The 21462-nt window shown below is 37.8% G+C and overlaps 1 protein-coding gene across 3 annotated transcripts in view; it reads right to left on the bottom strand.

Moving 5' to 3' along the window:
- Positions 1 to 14390, bottom strand: part of NFATC2 (nuclear factor of activated T cells 2) — a 188211-nt gene extending 173821 nt beyond the window's left edge. For all 3 annotated transcript variants that reach the window (XM_051976607.1, XM_051976605.1, XM_051976606.1), the window contains exon 1: positions 13844 to 14390. In XM_051976607.1, the coding sequence (XP_051832567.1) occupies positions 13844 to 13973 (130 nt within the window). In that variant the 5' untranslated portion in view covers positions 13974 to 14390. The remainder of the gene's footprint in view (positions 1 to 13843) is intronic.
- Positions 14391 to 21462: the final 7072 nt, after the last annotated feature.

Consider the following 21462-nt stretch of genomic DNA (forward strand, 5'->3'; position numbering starts at 1 on the left):
AAGGCATAGTTTTATCTTTAGATTCAAATTCCATAGTTTCTTCAATGAATCTTCAAAATATATGGTTGGAAACTCCCTTGCCATATTAGTCACTCTGTTTTGGACTCTTCAGAGTGCCCATTTTCTTCATAAAACATGGTGCTCATACCTGAACACAACTCTGCTCAGATGTGATGGGAGCACTTTACCTGAGATATCACATCAGGATTTGTTCATAACAAAGTTACAAACCTGACCATCCCCAGGTTGAGACCTAGATTTTATTCAGTGGTCTTGGCAGATCTGCGACTTAGTCATTGCAGAGGTATGGGAAGAAAAAACTTTAAAAGTAAAATTTCATCCTTCCTTGAAATATATCATATAAGGACATTTCATATACAAGTCTATCCAATCCCCTCAAAAAAAAAAGAGGAAGAACACTAACAAAAATAAAATGGTCTGGTCAGCATTTTGATGCTTTCTTTGTCTTCTTTGACAGGGCGGGCTCCCAGCAAAACTGTTAGGTCAGCAAAATTTGTCTTTTCTCCAACTCCTAGCCCCACTTCCAAAACTCTATCCATTCAACTTTGCATTTGTCCTGTCACAGGGGGGAAAAAACTCTAATACACTAATTCACAACCAGGTATTGCAATTTATTTCTGGAATATTCCCATTTGGAAAGAAAAAGCCTAGGAATAGCAATGCCTTAACCCAAAGGGAGAACTCCATGATAAAATATTTGACTTGGGGCTAGAAGTTCTGGGTTCAAAACCTAGTTCTTCCACTTAATAGATGTAGAACCATGGACAAGTTATTTGTCATTTCTTGTTTCCTCACCAGTAAAATGGAGATCATAATATCTGTAGCACCTGCTTCACCTAGGTGCTTTGGATTCCTTAAAGAGCTAGAGACTAGTTATCCCATTTATTAGGATAGCATTTCAAGGACTGAGGTGGCTGGCTTTGAGAGATTTTAGGAACTTGCTTACTGGCAAGACTGACTCAAATTAGTAAAATTGATGCCTTTAAAAAAAAATTACCTCCTGCCAACAAAGTTAAAACACTGAAACCTATTGTCAAAAGTATAGTAATAGGGAATGTAGACTCCCCTGGCACTTTTCTTCTGCCATATGTCTCAGCCTTGTCATTCACCCACTGCTGACACGCTGCCAAGTCTGAAGTGGAACTTGACGGCTGAGTTGTGCCAACACAACTACCCAACAGGTCTTTTAGGGCAGGCAGTAAGAGAATAACTTCTCCATCTGTGACTTTGGGGAAGTAGAATGGAGTTACTGAAACAGAAACCCAGCCAGGGAACCTGTATTAAATGTTCATTTAATTTTTTTTTCTTTCCTGGTGCCATGAGATGTTTAATGACTTAGGGTGTGGGGGCTGTACTTTCACATATGTGCCATTGCTCAGGCTCTGCTCCATGTCTCTGCAGAGAGAAGGGTATCATTTGATAAAGAACCAAACTCCATCTACATCCTGAATTGTGCCCATCCAAGTCCTGAGGTGGTCTGACCCTCCTCAATTGGTGAGATCACATCCTAAGATGGTATGGAGTCTCAGGCTCTGGGTTTGAGACATCACAGTCTGTTGCTGTGGAAACGATTATGATGCCACAAATGCAGCATTGTGGCTTTACAGCAGAAAGAAACAGGAGAAGATGGAGTGCAAGAAAGCAAATCCTGCCTTCGGCACCAATGTGTCTCGTAATTTCCTGAGCAAACGGACTAAAAGAAATCACAAAAAAATTTGAGAAAGGTAAATGGATTTTTCATCTGGTCTATTCATTTCCCCTATATGAAAGGCCCTCTTTTAAAAGACTGCCAGTTGCCTTTAAATAACAAGTCTTAAATTCGCTGCATCTCCTAGAGGTACTCCCACTGAAACTGTAATGGGTTTCTTAATGATCAATGAATCATCAAGTATCAGCAATAACTGAGAGGCCTGCCAAATACACACACACAGCATCTATGGTAAGTTATTGTAATATATCATGTAAATACACAAATCTATGGATGTGGGGGAGGTGGTATGATGTAATGGATAGAGAGGTAGTCTCCTCAAATGAGATATTTGTAAAGTACTTACCACTGATTCCCATCCCTCTATTTTAAAAGCTCTGTGGAGTTTAGAAGAGGCTAGTATAGATATTTAGTAATTATAATTTTTAGACATTTCTTCAATGAGTCAAATATCTTGGGTCATGAGAGTGCCTGCAAGTGATGCAGATTGGTTTATGTTGGAAAACTGGAATAGTAGTTTTTAACACACAAACAGACATGAGGTCTAGAGCAACTGTTTTTAGAGGAAAGCATTTCACAGAATCTGCAAACAAAATCAAACTAGTAAAAGACAAAATTTTGAAAAAGCACAGCTGGCAGTGACAGAGTCTGGTCTCTGCTCATGAACTAGAATAGAAAGAAGGATCACTTGTTCTGAAGTTGTGCTATGGGGAAGTTATGTCATTTAAAAAATTCTGTCTATATAACCATAGCTAACATTTATATAGCAATTCAAGGCTTGCAAAGTATTTTACATATATTAGTTCATTTGATCCTCACAATAATGCTGTGAGTTGATAAGATAGTTGCCATTACTACTACTATTTTACTGATAAGGAAACTGAAGCTGAGAGAAATTAAATGATTTACCTAGAAATCATATAACAGTCATGCATTATATAACAAAACATACAACAGTCCAACATATTATATGCTTCAGTGGTATCAAACTCAACTAGAAATATGTCCTTGTAGATCACATATTGACTTGTATTTTAGTTATTAATTTTTTTTTCTTTAGCAAGGCAGACTTACCCAGGATCACACAAATAAAAAGTGTTAATTGTCTGAGGTTGCATTTGAACTCAGATCTGCCTGACTCCAGGGTCAGTGCTCTATCCACTGTGCCATCTAATTGCCCCTTTCTATTATTTTAAAAAAAACATTTCCCAATTACATTTTAATCTAGTTCAGTCCATAGGAGTTTTACAGGTGAGTTTGATACCTCTTTTTATTCATTCATTTCAATTATGTCTGGCATACCCCATTTAGGGTTTTCTTAGCAAACACACTAGAGTGGTTTCCTTCTCCAGCTCATTTTACAGATGAGAAAACTGAGGCAAATGGGATCAAGTGACTTGCTCAAGGTCACACAGTAAATGTCACAGACTAGATTTGAACTTGTCTTTCTGACTCCAGGTCTGGTGCTCTATCCACTGTACCTGACACTTTTATGCCATATCTTTTGCCTGCCTATTTTAAGTCTAACATCAAAGCAATTTTTCTCTCTCCTTATGCATACATCTTCATCACACATTTGGGCGTTTGCCTTCAACCCAACTCCCTGCCACTAGCCAAATTGTGGAGAACTATATCTGACTTATTTCTGTATCTTTCTAAGGCCTTGGACATACAGTGGAAGATTAATAAGTGTGTTTTGAATGAATGAATGAAGAAAGGGATTTCTTTTGAGACTCAGAATATCAGGACAGAGGTCAAATTGCAAGAGAAGAGAGCCAAGAGCAGTGATACATCTCAGTATCCTGGCCAGATTCAGGCCCACCTCATTAAGCAAGCATAGGAAAGGGCTTTGAGCTTTGGAAGTATGTTGAAATATATTTTCAGTGGTTGAAATGTATTTCCAATGGGAAGAAATTGATCAAGCCTCAGTGACAGAGCTTGTAACAACTAAATCCATCGAAAAAGGGTAAGAAGACCTAGAAAATAGAAAGAAAATCCTACTGTGTTGGAAGGCGATGCATACCCCACATTCCTACGCAGCAGACCCTGGCAGACCAGCAGAACTCCTGCTGCTAAACTGAGCTGAACAAAAATGGTTTGTTTCTTTTTACTATTAGGAAGCTTCTCAGCAGAGATCCCTCTGGATTATTCAGAAGGACACACTGCCTTCTGACTATTGAACCACTTGGCATTCTCCACAAGTGTGACTTCCCTATTTTGTGAAGTCAAGTTAAAATCCAAATTTGGGGTTTGTTTGTTTTTTTTTCTACACTTTCTCCCCACAGCTTTTGTGTCAGAACCATGTTCCTGTTGTCTTGGGCACACGTAAGCAGTGGTCACTGCCAACCTGAATTAATGACATTCCTTTCCTTGCCATAGCAACCAGGATGATCTCATTGACTACAGATCTCAGTCTCGGGCCTGAAGGGCCACTCCTATATGATTAGGCCCCGCTTAATAAATGGACCATGTGTCTGGTTTACAACAACTACTACAGAAGCTTAACAGTAGAATCATAGATTTGGATTTAGAGACCATCAAGATCAACCCCCTAATTTTACAAATGAGGAAACTGAATCGCAAGGAGGGTTAAAATATCTGGCTCAGGGTCACAAATTATTAAATGTCTGAAGGAATTAAATTCAGGTCTTCCCAACTGAATATAGCCTTTATTCATGACACCACCTTTCTTTTCCATTTGCTTCTAGCTCTTTGCTGGTATGCACAAGCTGGTTCAGTAGCATGCTTTTGTAGGGATGTTTCTAAGTGCTTAACTGAGAAGTCCTCTTTCTTCTGATGGGAATGTTCAGCAAGAGGTGAGAGTATTTAAAAAAAAAAAAAGAAATAAGAACAGCTAGCACATTTTTAAAACAAAAGAGGTAGGATGTTGGGTTCCTTCACACACATATCTTAAATCCCAATTAAGATCTTAGATTTTGAAGTGCTAGTGGAGATCATTAAATCAATCATCTCACTTAACTGAGAGCCATACAGCTCAAGTGACTTGCTCGGAGTCACATAGTAAGCATTGGACAGACAGAATTTGAACCTGGGCTCTCCCTGATTTCAAGAACTGTACTTTAAATGAATGCACCACAATATCACACCTCATCACAGGATAATCTCCAAAACAAATTTTATTTTAGCAAGAGAATCAGACTGCAAGTCAAAAGGCCTAGATTCAAATCCTTACTCTAAACTATTCTAGCCTTGTTTCTGTGAACTTCTCACTTCTGAGAACCCAGTTTCCTGTTTGCAAAATGGAGATCATGTCACTTGGCTTTGCCTATTTTGTGAGATTGAGTGACTATGATAATGATAATCCTATGTGCTAAACACCATGCTAAGTGCTTTACAAATAAAATCACATTTGATTCTCACAAACCCTAAGAGGTAGATACTATAATCTTTTTTTCTCAGGAGAAAGAATTGAAGCAAACTAAGATTAAGGGATTTACCCAAAATTACAAAGCTAAGAAGTGTCCCAGTAATCCTGACTCCACAAGTTCAACACTTGAATCACTACATTATCTAGCCAGAAAATACTATGTAAAATCAAAAAGGACTATTATTTTAAAACTCCTATCATCAATCATTCCTATTATGTTTGGAAGTTTTCTTTTTGTTTTTCTGTCATTTTATTTCAAAAAATTGGAAACAATTCATTCAATTCTGGTGTTCCAGCATCATGTGGAATTGCCCACTGAAAATATATACTTGCTCAGATGCTCTGACTCTAATTTGAATAAATAGCAACAACCGGAAAGATAAGAAACTCTCAAGAATGAAATATCATATTCTTTATAGTAAATAAAACTGGCTTGGAATTTTGTTGTTGTTATTGATGATAGGGTGTGTGAGGATGGGTGGGGGGGACGAGGGGAAAAGAGAGGATAGCATGTTTTCCCTTAGCTTAGTCAGTCTACAATCTGGTAGAACTCTAATCTCTAGGTTACCTTCCCCACAAAAGCCTAAATTGCATAGTCATTGAATCTACTTCCTGTGCCAGGGAAGAAAGAAAAAGAGAATGATCTTCCTGTCTGAGAGCCACAGAATCACACATCATTTCCAAGGCAGGCTTCATTTGGTCCCATGTAAAGAGCCATCAATGACTATCTGAGGGTATGGGACACTTTTGGACAACAGGAACCAAGTCATCTGCAAGTGGGAGCCAAGTTGCCACAAGGGAACTCCATTCATATGCTATACAGGATGAAAGACTTTCTTTTTACCTTCTTCCATGCCCAACCAAGTAAAAGCCCAAAACTATGGCACTATTAAGCAACACATGATCAGAATATAATTTAAAGATAGAACCAGATGCATTTAGAGACTGAACAACTTGGATTTACAATTCCATCCAAGGACTCAAGTCAAGAGCCATGGCTGTCTTTGTGTATAGAGGGGGTACTTGTTATTACAAATGTTTCCAAATTTTCTTAAGAGGTATTTGATAGATTCATTTATTCCTTCCCAAGCGTTTTTTTTTGGTTGCAGTGGCAACTCATTTAAAATACCAAAATCCCAGCTAAAGTTTATACCATAAAGATTTATCTGCAAATATCTTGAGTTATCAGTTAACTAAGAATGGACTCAACTCATATTAAATTTTATTTAATATTAAATTAAGAATATTAAAACAAGAAAAAACTTTAGTCTATAGAATGTTAAAGTTGGATGAGACCTGAGAACATAAAATATAAACGTCATGTCTAACCCAACTCTCTTATTTTACAAAAATGAAAACTAACACCTCAAAGTCAGTTAGAGGTATAAGTAGACCTGAAATTTAACTCTCTCTCCTATTTACATCAAACTAAAGGTTTATGATATACAAACACTTCTCATTTCATTAAACATCTCTTTCTTAGCCTCATTTCTCACTAAACGAGGATCTGGCCTATTTTAGGGTCAGGATGTGTGTAACCCCAACCAACAACTTGTTTTCTTCTTTCTTAGTTGTACTGTACAAGACGTCATAGGTTAGTTGAGGTCAAAGGAGTTCAAAACCCAAAGGTATTTTCCTTCTTATAATATAAATGGGACTTGGGGTATCATCTGACCCAATCTCCTCATTTCACAGATGAAGCCCAGAGAAATGAAGAAATGGATCAAAGCCACATGGCCAATATGTGACAGAACTAGGATTTGAACTGAATTTTTTAAAAAAAACCCTACAATTCTAGTATTTTTTCTGCTAACCCATGATGCCTCTCTCAATACAGAAACCTAATTTTTGTAGAGCTCAACCATGTGGTGGGCCCCATGGTTATTGTCATAGATATGATCAGGATTTAATAAATCATAGATATGATCAGGATTTAACAAATCTCTTCACTGAGTCACTAGTGGAGAATAGACATTTCAAGCTGATTGAAGAGAAAAAACTTGGGCTATGAGCTCTTTCCTAAATGCTTAGGCTACCCTACAGAGGGCAAAATTTGGTTCACACAGTTGCATGATTGTCTCCATGATTCCCCTACCATCAATATCAATGAAGAGGCTGTCACTAGATACTATCTTTCCAGCCAAAATGTAAAGTCCTAATAATTAGAAGAGGCTCACTCAACATGTGGAATTTGCTGGTCAAAAAGACTTTATTCTCTTCAATAAAGGATGAATTTTGAATTGATCAGTTCATAGGTTTAGAGCTAGAAAGGATCTTAGAAATCAACTACCATCTTATTTAAAAGGAATCCCAGTGGCTGAATATTGACTTAGAAAACCACTAGTTAACACTATCTATATTACATTGTACTTGTATATATTTTGTCAAGCATTTCCCAAGTACATTTTAATCCAGCTCAATTCTATTTGGGAGTTTGGAGGCAGGTGTTAAGAGTGATACCTCTAATCTAGTTTGACAGCCTCTTTTTATGAATGGAAAAGTTACATCCAAAGGACATCAAGTGTTGAGTCTAAAATTATTTAGATAGTAAGTGACTGTGAAATTTAGAATCCAAGCTCAGGTTTTTCTGATCGAAAATCAAGCACTTTTTCCATTACACCAATTATTTGAGCATTGTGTTTTCAAAGCTCAAAATGTAATCAAAGATTAAACTTTCAAAGCATACAAATTTTAAAGGTAAAAAACTATAGAAATTATTAGTGGTAAACTGAATTTTGGCATCCAAAAGTAGAAAATAATGAATTTTTATGCTAGCTGAACATTCAAGTATGGATATTCTTGAAATCTCAATAGAGCATTTAAGAATTCATCTAAATTTCTTCAAAGAAACTGCATTACATGTCTGATTACAATTACATAATATTAAAATATTTATAATTTGTATTTTCTAAAGGATGAAATTGAGTTTAATCCATTTAATTTCATATATATTAATATATATATGCAATAATATATATATATCACAAAAGAGAGATTATTTCATTTCATTATTTATTTCACCTAACTGCTCCTTTGAAACTTTATTTATCAAACTCAGCCTGTGTTAGTCTAGCACTGATGATAACATTTTTACATCATACTACAGGTGTTTAATATGCCTGCTAGGAAATAGCTTATCCAGAGTGAAACTACTTTAAAAACTCCTAAAATTTATAATGGTGAATTTTCAAATTATAAATTGTAACTAAGACTGCAAACCAGTGGACAGCAAACCAAACAATTGCTTCTGAAGCATTAAAAAACAATGTTACTGAAATAAGCATTAAGTTTTGATCCATGATATTAGCATTCAAAACATAAAAGAAAGTGGAATTATACATTGAAAGGTTGGAAAGAATCTTAAAGTAAATATATAACTCCCTCATTTTGCAGGTGAGAACTAGAAAGGTGAAGACATTTGCTAGGGTCAGCCAATAAGTAGTAGAGTTGGGATTTGAACTTTCTAACTCTAAATCCTGCAGTCTTTCCAGTATACTATACTCTTCCCTGACTTGGTCATATAAACCACTATATCTAATTGATAGTATAAATACATGTTTAAGCTGGAAAAGAAAGCTCCTCTACTTCAATGCCTTCATCTTTCAAATGAAGAAACTGTCTCAGAAAGAGAAAGCAACTCACCAGGATCAAACCATTAGTTAGTAAAAGACCTTATACTTGAACTTAAGTCTCTTGACACACACACATATCAGCATATTTTCTATTATTACAATGCATTGTCCTTTTTTATGTGTATTCACAATGTGACGGAAGAGTGATACAAGAAGATATGAATTATCTGGAAGTTAACTGCCTAATCTGAGACAAAGACAAGATAGCTTAACCAACTCTGAAGGGTGGGGGTAGAATATGGACCTGTAATTTCACTGGTATAGGGTACTAACAGATGAAAAAACTTCCTCTTTTAAAGCATATCAGCGTCTTCTCTAAGAACCAATGCTGTTAAAAAAAATATCTAGATTGAAGCTTCTCAAATTGTGGGTCACAACCCTACATGAGATCATATAACTGAATGTGGGAGGTCATGAAAAATTTGGCAACAGTAAAAAGTTTCTGAATTCTCTGTATCCTGCAGTATCAAATATTCCACCAAGATTTAATTCTTTTATGTAAAAATAAACATAAGTATACAAATTTGCTTTTATTTTTAATAAATGGTAATATTATAGCATGCATGTATACCAAGAAATTGTTTTAAAATAAATTTCTTTATATTTCATTATATTTAATTTGCATACCTATTTCATATACCTATATATCTGGGTCATATAAAAATTTTTTGAGCAAAAAAGAGATTTAGTAATTTGCTTAGAGTCATCTACATAGCATATCAAAGTCAGAACTTAAATCCTTAACCTGAATCCAAGTCTTTCTGACTCTGAAACCAGCTCCCTACTATGCCATACTACCTTTCATATGTGTGTATATAAATATATGTATATACATATACATATATATCTGATTTATAGCACTACATTTGGGATGAAAGAATGTCAGCTAAAGAGCATGCATATATAAAAGAATTTGAGCTCTAAGATGTTTTTCAGAATGTTTAAAATTATTATTCCAAATGTAAAATCATCTAGTTGATTATCTAGTTGATCCCATTTTAAATGAGACCAAACTTAAAATAGTTGAGAGACAACATGCCATAGTAAAACATTATAAAGTACTGGCACTTAGAAGCAAGAAACACATTTTGGACATTGGGTATTTGTGTGACAATGAGCAAGTTGCTCTAAGTCTCAGTTTCCTTATCTGTAAAATTAGAATAATAATAGTGCCTGGCTGTCAGGCTAACATATATTAGCAGTTATAACCACTACTCTAAAATGCAGTGCTTTGACCCTGATAGATATTTAATAAATCTTTGCTGGATTGAATCAGATCCTATGCAGAAGAGAAATGTGATTTCTAGTAAAGTCCATTTCTCCCTAGGCAAGAAAAACTTTGAGTTATTTAACATAAAATCCATATGATCATAACAGTCATAAAGAAATAGGTTCAAGTCCTGTTTCTGACACAAATAGGTTGTGTGACCTTGGACAAGTAATTTATTTTCTGTATTCCAAGCAACTCTGTAAGCTTACACATTACAGGGAAGATACCAATCTACATTGGTAGAGGAAATTCTTTTTATCAGTGAAATCATGGATATAGTCCCAATTATAATAATAATTATAAAAACAATTATAAAAAACAATAACTAATATTTATATAGTGTTTTAAAGTTTAAAAAATACTTTATATGTGACTTCACTTGATCTTCACAACAATTTTATGAAAAAAAGAAACTATTATCTCTATTTTACATATTTGGAAACAGAGGCAGAGGGAAGTTACATTACTTGCTTAGGGTCACATAGTTAATATCTGAGGTACAATTTGAATTCAGGTTTTCATGATTCCAAATCCAGTGATTTATCTACCATGCCAGTTACCTATTTCTCCTCTCCCTTTCCCCTTTATCATAAAACATTCATACAGCAGTTATATATATATATATGTATACATATATATACATATATATGTGTGTGTGTATAATATATATATATACAACATAGTCAATTTCTGCAGTGTACACATGCCCATAGTTATGAGTAAAGCTCTAAATATTTCTTATAAACAACATCATGGTTTGAAATGAAGCCCCAAAGCAAAGAGAAGCAACAACCACATGGAATTGAAGGATCTAAGAAGCTGAGATGGCCACAGCCCTTCCGGAGAATCAATATGTGCAACTGGACAAAAGCTGGCACTATTGTCCTTGCAACAGTATTGGAGAAGCTGGACATCTGGAGCAATTTACTCCACATTCATACTCTTTCCACTCTGGGAGTCAGGCTCTCATAATTTGTGACTACAGATACCTGCCATTTTCTAGCACTCTGGGGATACCCCCAGAGTGGCAATGTTTAAACAGATCATTCCTTCATCTGATCTCATAACATTCTGTATTATTAGACATTTATAATATTTAAATATGTGTTATAGTATATTTTCATACATGTCCTCTCCATCCTATTAAAAGACTAATTTATCCCTGTGTATCTCTAGTACCTAATACAATGCTCTTTACATAACAGGAAACTTGATAAACATTTGCTGAATTAATTAATTTCAGAATCCTCCCCAGGTATGTTTTAGAAACCAAGGAACCAGACAGCAAGATTGTCAAGCCCATAATCCATTTGCAAAGGAAAAATGTTTAGAAAACATCTTCCATAAAGATCTGCTCTGAAATGATTCCACATACAATCTACCCAATGCATACTAGTAAGCCCCATTGATTGCAGATCTGGGAGGGAGGTTAAATAGTTCTCTACATAACATACTTTAATCTTGGTAAATGAAAAGACCACTGACTTTGGCTTGGACTCTTTGCAGATTCTCAATGGTATCTTTTCAAAGCAAAGAATGCTCTCCAGATTGCAACTTTAGAATTTGTTTTTCTTCACATGCTAATTATTTCCATCCTTGGCTAAAATAAAATTAATACTAATTATCATTTCCACACATTCGACTGATGGCAAACAGGGGACCAGAGAGATAACTCTCAGAATAGAATGGATGTTGATAATGGAAAGAGTAAACTTTCTCTAGTTAAACATCAGTAAAACTGGACTTCAGTTTCTCCATTTGCAAAGTGAAGATGGGGGACTAAGTTGATGGTTCTCATATTTTTTTAAATCTTAGGACTCATATTCTGAAAAATCACTTAGAACTACTCTCAAATAGTTTTGCTTTTGTGGGTTAAATCTATAGATATTTACCATAAAACATTTTTGAATTATTATGAAAATAGTTTTCACCTGTCAGAATCCCTGAAAGAGTCTCAGGGACATCCAGAAGTTTCCAGACCACACTTTGAGAATTGCTGAACAAAATGGACTCTTTCAGTTTTGTGATTCTATATTCTAAAATTGCTTCCACCTCTGAAATTCTGAGCTTTTATTAAGCACCTGCTGTGTTAGGTGTTACAGGGGATAAGGAGACAGAAGGCAACCACTGCTCTCAAGAAGCTCTGTAGCCAGTTTGATTGAGCACTAATTCTATTCACCAGAAGAAAAACAAATAGAAATATGTGTGAAAGATTTGTTCCCCTACTGAAAAGATTTCTACTGAAATCATTACACACTGCCAGAAAGCATGCTTCAAAAACCTGTCACAACCTTAAGCTGGGCAATATTATCAAACATACTAAGCCTCCTCTTCTCAAAGGACTTGTAAATCAACTCTTGTCAGGGAAACTTGTTAATTAACAAGACCCAAAGATGATACCTCCCCTTGCTCTACTGAACACTTATGTTTGTATAGTGTGACCAGCTGAGTTTAGCACCTAACAAAAAGTGGGAAAGTCCCCCTGACTCTAATTACAGCAGGGCAGGAACAGACCAATTACCCATCCTGAGGGACAGCAAATTGCTTTTTTTGAGAACCTTAACACAAGGCTGCCCCCCATCATCAAGGGAGGAAGAATACCACTGCACAAACAATTTAAGAAGTTAGCACATCACTCTCCACTCACTGATTTGAATGATACAAGCAGCCACAGAGCATAGGAGGAAATGGGCTGGCCTCAAAACAACTAAGGAAAACCACCTTTAGAACTGCTATTATATTTAACCTCTTCCCTAAGCTCTTCAGAAGCATAAACAACCATGGACCTAAGTAATAAATGGCCAGTCTCTACTAGGCTATCTGAGATGATTAGCAGCTACTTTAAATGGTTTCCATTAAGCTCAATTAGGACTTCTCCCTCTCAGTCTACTCTTCTCAGTCCAATATTGCCTTCCTACTATACCCAGTATTATTTCCTAGCCTTCTAATTCTTGTATTATGTGATGCTCAAAACTTTTAATTTTTAAATTTCACATATTTCAATCATAGGATTTTAGAGTTGGAAAAGATTTGTAGAGATAATGGGATTTAAAAGAATCCTGTTTATATCCCGCCAATGATACCTGCTGTGTGACCACGGCTTAACTTCCCTGTGCCTCAGTGTCCTCGTGCTTAAACGGGGATAATAATACCTGCATAAATTTTTCACTTTGTTGAAAGACTCAAATAAGACTGCAAAGAATTTTATAAATTTTGAAGTGTGATATAAATGTTCATTATTGTTATCACCTAAGGGAGCATGGAAGAAATCTTAGAAATTTAGTAGGACTCCCTCTTTTTTCAGAGGAAAGTGAGGATCAGAAAAACGTCTTGCCGAAAGCCACCAAGTCAGTATTTGAACCCATATCCTCCAACATCAATTTCAGCCAGTGTTGCAGCTACACCATATTTCTTCAGATCATTGGCTTTATGGAAGGTACTACTTCACAACTACCTAACCTGGCCAGAAGGCACCACTGGTCTCAACACTGGGGCTCCCCCACAAAAGAAAGGGAGCCGTCAGCCCCAGTCTCCCCACCAGGGGTAGAAGCGGGGTCCTTTAAGGGTTAATAAGAGAATGAGAAGCTGAGTCCCCGCCTTGCCACCTCCTTCTCACCTTGGTGCGAGAAGGAGAAACAGCCCCGGTCCCCAGGGTCTGCAGTAAGCTGCTGCAGCCCCCGGGAAAGGGGACCGATGCGGCACGGTTGTGCCCCAGCCCCCTCCCCTGGCTGCCTGCCCGGAGCTGAGCCCCGCCTGCTGCCTGCCCCAGTCTGTCTGTCAGCCCAGCCCTACCCGGCCCCGCGCGGCGCGGGGCCGCCACCCACCTTCTACAGGGTTCATATAATCATAATCGAATAGGATGGAGAAGTCAAACTCGACCTGGGGGCACTCCTCGGGCTCAGGACCCGGGTCCCCGCTTTGGCCCAAATCCGGATCCTTCTCTGTGCCACTCATCTTCCCGGAGTGTAGAGGTCCCGCCAAGCCTGAGTGGGACAGACAAAGGTGGCTGACGGGGTGGGGCGAATGCAAGGAAAAAAAGTCCCCACGGGGACTTGGGGACTTCACCCCTGTTCTGTTCGTGGTCCTCCAGCCAGTCCGCTGAAGGCGTCGTGGGGTGGGGGGTGAGGAAGTTGCAGGGAGCCTCGATGAGACCCTGACAGAGAAGGCGGTGTGGCTGGCCGGGGTCACCTTCCTGCAAACTTGCTCAGCTGGCTGGCGGTCTGGGGTCCCAACAGCTCAAGTGCAGGCGAGCTGTGGGGAGCACGGTGATGGCTGGTGGATTTAGGGATTCCAGTGGCGGCGTGTCCTGGCTCCTGAAACAGCGCTGTGACAAGCCCAGGGTGCGGGCTGAACTGTAGCAGCTACGGCAGCTTCCTGCTGGGTGCAGCACCTGCTGCAACAGCCCCCGGGGCGGGGACAGGACAGCCCCACAAGCCAGAGGCGGGGCCCTCCTGCCCGCGATCCTAGGGTTCGAGTACCCCATCAGGGAGAGGGTGTTTGGTCTGCTCCGGGTCAGACTTTTCTTCTAGTACCTAATCTTCTTCCTTTTGCGATTTCCTATGGTTTTACTTAATCGGCAAACACATGATCACAAGATCCTACCCTAGAAGGGACCTTAGAGGTCATTTATGCAAGGCCCTCATTTTATAGAAGAGTGAGCTGGAGCCCAGAGAGCTTAAGTGATTGCCCAAAGCTATACAGGTAGAATTGAAATCACGAACTAGTTGTACAATTTCTTTCCCCATCTTCTTTACTTCCCCACCTTTATGCGCCCCACTTCTATCCCACTAGTTAACAACTTGTAGAATTCTAAAATCTTTGAACTGGAAAGATTTAGGATTGGTTGAACTAGATGATTTCTACAGAACCTGTTTTTGCTTTTTTTTAAAGAAATAACTAGAAATTTTAGTGGATTGTATATACAAGGGATGGCATGGCAGAGAAAAAGAAAGAAAGGTAAGGGAGAATGAGAAAGAAGAGATAGAAAAGGAAGAGAAAGAAAGAGGAAGGAAACAAGGAAGGAAGGAAGGAAGGAAGGAAGGAAGGAAGGAAGGAAGGAAGGAAGGAAGGAAGAAGGAAGAAAGGAAGGAAGGAAGGAAGGAAGAAAGGAAGGAAGGAAGAAGAAGGGAAGGAGAGAGGGAGGGAGGGAGGGAGGAAGGAAGGAGGGAGGAAGGAAGGGAAGGAGGGAAGGAAGGAGGGAGGGAGGGAGGAAGGAAGAAAGGGAGGGAAGGAGGAGGAAGGGAGGGAAGAAGGGGGGAGGGAGGGAAGGAGGGAGGGGGGAGGGGGAGAGGAAGAGAAGGAGGGAAGGAGGGAGGAAGTAAATTCAATGTAATTTCAAACTGCTGCATTCAAAAAGGCAGTATCCAGAACACAGAAGGTGTTTAATTCTACTGAAGTCCACTTTATCGTAGTTAGCACTGACCACCTTTTCGAAAGATCATTGACAAGCTGGAGGTCATTGAGAGAAAAGCAATGGAGAAGTGGTAGAATTTCAATTTAACGTTATGAAATTAAAGAAAATGAGGCTATTAATCTGAAGATAAAAAATGGGGAGTGGGGGTGGGGATTGTACAAGTGAGACAGCTATCTTTCAATAGCTGAAGAGCTATCTCAGAAGAGCAAAATTTGTGATTTGCCCTAGAGCAGTAATGGGATCAGTAGGTTGAAAAGAGAGAGACAGAGAGAGAGACAGAGACAGAGACAGAGACAGAGAAAGAGGCACACAGAGAGAGAGACAGAGAGAGAGAGACAGAGAGAAAGAGGCAGAGAGAGACAGAGACAGAGAGAGAAACAGAGACAGAGAGAGACAGAGAGACACACACAGAGAAAGAGAGACACACAGAGAAACAGAGAGACAGAGACAGAGACAGAGAGAGGTTTACTGAGTTCTGTATATGGAAAAGCTGTCTAACAGTTAGAGTTAACCAAATATGGAGTGAGCTTCCTCAAGAAGGCATTGCTTCCCCCTTATTAGAGATCCTACAGAAAAGGCAATTGATCACTTTGAGGAAATGTAAAAGAAATCCATGAGTATATGAATACATGAGTAGATGTACATGAGTACAACTAGTTGTATTAGTTGGCCTTGGAGGTCTCTGCCAACTCTGAGAGTCTATGACTGAGGCTCTGTTCTGATTTTGTGTCCATGTCTGTCTGATGCAAAAATTATGAGGATCATAGAACCAGAACTGGAAGGGATCTGGCAAGCCATCTTGTCCAATCCTTTCATTTTATCCATGAGAAAAGTAAGCTCAGGGAAGGTAACTAACCTGCCTAAATTACACAAGTGACTTTAATAGTGTCAGAGATGGAATGTGAATCTAGGTTCCATTAACTGCAGAGCCAATTTCATTGCACTATGATTCTTGTAGAAATGGCCTCCATGTTTTTCCTAACAGGTGGTTCCTTTGGCTTCTGCTTAAATACTCTTCTTAGTGCTAAGCTGATTTACAACAGAACTAAGAATGTCCCTGGGATTCCTACTGTTTTGTTGCAAAGTGAATAAATGTTTCTATCCCATTCTAGAATCATAAAGAAGTAAGGATCACTTCGATTCCATTTGAGGATTACAAAATAGTGGAAGGCTAAGAAATGGTTAGCCACCAGCCTTCCAGACACAATATATTCATGAATAATAATAAATAAATAATATTTATATGTGTTTACTATGTGCGAGGCACAGTGCTAAGTCCTTTATAATTACTACCTCATTTGAAACATATAACAACCCTGGGAGGTAGATGCTATCATCATTCTCATTTTATAGATGAGGAAATTGAGGCAAAGAGAGATCGCATGATTTGCTCAGGGTCACATAGCTAGTAAGTGTCTAACTCTGGATTTGAACTCGGGACTTCCTAAATCAAAGCCCAGTGTTCTGTGCCATCTAATATCTCTCGGCCCTCCATATTTTCTCTCATCTTTGCAATGATGACAAAAATTATAAGGGATCTTGAGAAGTCTGAGAACAGACTAGAATTGGTAAATTTTGTGAAGAATCTTCCTCTACCAAATTTTACATCTGATACTTCATCATGGTGTGAAGATGACCTTGGGTACTAAGCGGTAGATACTGTGACCTATCCATAATCACAGAGCTACTACATGTCAGAGAGAAAGGACTTGAAGCCAGCTTTCATTAATTCAAAGGCCAGCCTTCTACTCTCTTAAAATCCATTCATGTGACAAATATTTAGAAGGCTATGGGGTCTGTTGGCTGCCAGTTTAGGATTAGTCAACACTGTGATGTGGCAGCCACAAAAGTAATTCTAATTTTGGACAGCCTTGTCCAGTACAAGAAAGATTCACATGAAAGTCCTCCTGTGCTCTGCCCTGGTCAAGATACATCTGGAAAATTTTGCTTGGTTCTAAGAGACAAATTTTAAGAAAAACATTGGTACACTGGAGAAGGTTCAGAAGAGAGTAATTAAGATGGTTAAATTACTCAAAACTACTAAATAAAAATCACCTAAAGGAATTGAAGATTGCCTAGCCTAGAGAAAACTTGTGTGACTGGCTCACAATAATCAGATGTTCTAAGGATTGTGTAATATGGAAGGATTAAAATTGTTCTCCTTGGCCTTGAAAAGCAGAATTTGTGTTGGTAGTGGAACTTAAAGAGAGGCAGACTTCAGCTTAACATAAGGCAAAACTCTCATAGGCTTAGTGCTAACAACAGAGCAGTCTGCTTAAGAAGTTCGTTGACATATTCAAAGGTTTGATATCTGAGTTGTTGAAGTATAATCTTATATGGGGCAGTATGAGCGAGCAAGAAGAAGAACTAATAAGGAAGATAAAATCAGCAGAAGATTATGTTGCCAAAGCCAATATGTTCATTCATTAAGATTCCAACTCTAAAGTCCTCAGATTCTCTGTTTTAGTGTTGAGCCTTTCCATGATGGCGATAAACTGAATTTATCCAAATAAAATAACTTTAACCTGTCTCTAGCGTAGCATACAAGTGTTGGTAACCCTGTCCAACCACACAGAGTCTGAAAGACATAGACTAAAGATTTCCCTCTCCAATAATATATGTCCCAAATATGGGCTAAAAGTTTTCAGGTCACTTCCTAAAACCCCTCTTTTAATATTTAGATCAGTGCTGGTCAAATTTTTTATTCCTCAAAACACTGAATGAGGAATCTTACTATACTGAAAGTTTAGTTTGGTAATACTAGAAGAGAATACAGAGATTTTTGCATGTAGGTACCCTTGAACAAGAATAACTATTTTTAACTGAGTTCTTGTCAAGTTCAAGATCTGATTTTTTAAAGTTAGTACATACCTGTAATAGGCAAGTTTTATTTATCTTGAAGAAGATTATGCCTGCTGCATATAAGTTATATATATATTGAAAATTACAAAATTTTTAATCTGTAGTAAGATGAGATCCAAAATTTTGTAGTTAACCTAGTAAAAGTCATTCCTTGAGAACCATGGCTATAGATACTCCTCTGTCTTACCATTGCTGGGAGCTGATTTTTTCATACTTTTGATTCTTTGTAAGTAGGAAGAAGTCCAAGGACTTTTACTCCTTCTCCTCCTCCTAATGGGCTATTCCAAGACTCCAGGGAGAACTGGCTGCATCTTGTTATTCTTTTCTTGAAATCAGGAGATCATTGATAAGACTCAAGATCCAAGGCTCTTCAGAATAATTCAATATTTGGTTGGCGTTGGGATCATTACAAAAAGTAATGAATAGGAAGAATTTATTTCTCCACCAGGGATTGGGACCGTTTTAACAAATTCAACCAAAAAAATTAGATAGCCATGCTCTGCTAAGTACTGTGCTAAGCACTAAGGGAGATACAAAGATATCCAACTTTTCAAGGAGTTTATTCTCTACCAAGAAGATTAGATTAAGATAGATACAAATAAGAAGCATATAGGTTACAAAATAACTGCTTGCATTGAGAGCTCAGACTGAACTGAGAGATTGGAATTTATCACCACTAGTTTAGCAACCTCAATAATATAACACCTGAGCTGGGCCTGGAAAAGGGGGAAAGATGTCAATAAAGACTGGAATTCTCAAAATCATGAAAGTGGGAAAGATTGGGATAAATTTGGGAAGCAATGAATAATCTCTTTTGGTTGCAATTCCTCTGTTAAGGGAATTACTATGAAACAAAGATGGAAAGGTGGGTTGGAGCCAGACTATTAAAAGTCAGAAATGACAGGCTGAAGAGTTTAAAGCTTGTTTTGTAGGTAATAGGGAACCACTAATGGTTTTTAAGTGTGGGAGTGGTATGTTCTGAATTGTGCATTAGGAAGATTATTTTGTTGGCTACATGAAAGATACACGGATTTGGGAAATTTTGGATCTGGGAAAAACTAGTGGTTGGGAATTTATTATTGTAATCTGTGCAACAGTTGATAAGATTTTGAACTAAGATTGTAGCCGCATGAATGGAAATAAGGGAACAGAATCGGGGGACAATGCTGTGAAGGCAGAATTTATAATTAACTTGATGTAGGGAGGGAGAAAAGGGGAAGAGAATAGTTCCAAGATTTTAAGCTTGGGTATTAGAGAATGATGGGGAAGTTTGGAAGAAAGGACAGGATTTAGAAGGAAGAAATAAAGTTAAATCTAATAGTGCTAGAGCTTTAGGATTCATGTGCAGTCAAAGGAGAAGGAGGAAGAGAAAGAAGAGGACAAAGAAGAAAAAGAGTCAGGGGAGAACAAGTGGGGGAGGAGGAAGGGTAAGAGGGAGGGGGGAGGAAGGGAAAAAGGAGGAAGGAAAAGGAGAAGAAAGAGGAGGGAGAGGAGTAGAAGAAGGAAAAGGAGGAGGAGAAGAAGAAAGGAAGAGAAAAGAAGGGAAGGAGAACAAGGACAGAGCTTTATGGAAAAGGGGCATCTACACTTAGGAAGTAGAAGAAAAAGAAGGTCCACGGGGAAAAAAAATCAGTGTTACACAAATCGAAGAAGTAACAAAGAGTATCAAGAGAAAGAGGATTTTTAAAAACTTTAAAGAGATGCAGCACCACTATCCTTGACTCTGATCAGACATATCTAGAGTACTGTTTTCAATTCTAAGAGTTACACTGAGATATTGAAAACACCTTTGAAAATTTTAATTTACTTGGAATTCTAAAGCAGAGGCTCTTAACCTGTTTTGCTTTAAGACCCTTTTGTCAAACTGGTAAAGCCTGTAGATCCTCTTTGTTAAAGAGAGCTAATTCAGTTTCAATTGATCAAGGATGGACAAAAGCAGCTACACCCAAAGAAAGAACACTGGAAAATAAATATAAACTGCTTGCATTTTTGTTTTTCTTCCTGGGTTATTTATACCTTCTGAATCCAATTCTCCCTGTGCAACAAGAAAAATGTTCGGTTCCACACACATATATTGTATCTAAGATATACTGTAACCTATTCAACATGTAAGGGACTGCTTGACATCTGGGGGAGCGGGTGGAGGGAGGGAAGGGAAAAACTGGAACAGAAGTGAGTGCAAGGAATAATGTTGTAAAAAATTACCCTGGCATGGGTTCTATCAATAAAAAGTTATTTTTAAAAAAAAGCCTATAGATCCTTCTCAGAAAAAGTTTTAAATGTATAAAATAAAATACATGGTGGTATAAAAGAACTCAAAAGTTAGTATAAAAAAAGATGTATTTTTTCTCATCCAATTTCACAGATCACCTAAAATCTGTCCACTGATCTTTTGTGCATCTATGGATTCCAGGTTAAGAGCTCCTGCTCCAAAGCAGCTTGAACAACAATAACTTTTGAAGAAAAAGACCATGAGTGATACTGCATGAGTTAGTGGATAAAGCACGACACTCTCTATCCTGAGTACCCTGTTAAAAATCCAATCCAAGATTTTATTTAAAAAATAATTGGCTAGCTAAAAGTAGTTCTTGATAACCTAAAGTTCCTTCAGATCCAAGCACCATAGGATGCATTTTGGTATCACTCAACCCTATTGTGAGGAATAACTAGGAAAAGAAAAGGCCATAGGCTCAGTCCGTTCACAGACTAACTTTTAATTTATAAAGTTACCCCCTCTACATCAAAAGACAGGTCACTAGCAGGACACTTTGAAGAAGCTGACAGTATTTCACAATTAGGTTTTCACTCCTGCCTTTATAATCTGTCCTCTAAGTATTAAAAGAACTAGAGTTCTGGTTTCAGTCTTTATTCCTATGAGCACAAAGTGTTAATCTCGAAATAGAAAACATTTATTTTGCAGCAGCTTAAACCTCTCCTCAAGATGATTTGAGGAAACAATATCATTCTTTCACAGGTTGAGAGGTCACAGGATTATAAGCAAAGCTTGATGATAATGTTATTTGGCATTAATAATCTTTATTATTATTGGTATCCAATAACAGACAGGTGTACAAGGTCTTATGAAAGCATCATAGGCCCCTTTAGAAAGAGCTAAGATTTCCAACCTCAGCCTCATACCCTATATTCTAATTAACCAAGCTAATCAAC

The sequence above is a fragment of the Antechinus flavipes genome, chromosome 2 (genome assembly GCF_016432865.1).
Source record: "Antechinus flavipes isolate AdamAnt ecotype Samford, QLD, Australia chromosome 2, AdamAnt_v2, whole genome shotgun sequence".
Taxonomy (NCBI): Eukaryota; Metazoa; Chordata; class Mammalia; order Dasyuromorphia; family Dasyuridae; genus Antechinus; species Antechinus flavipes.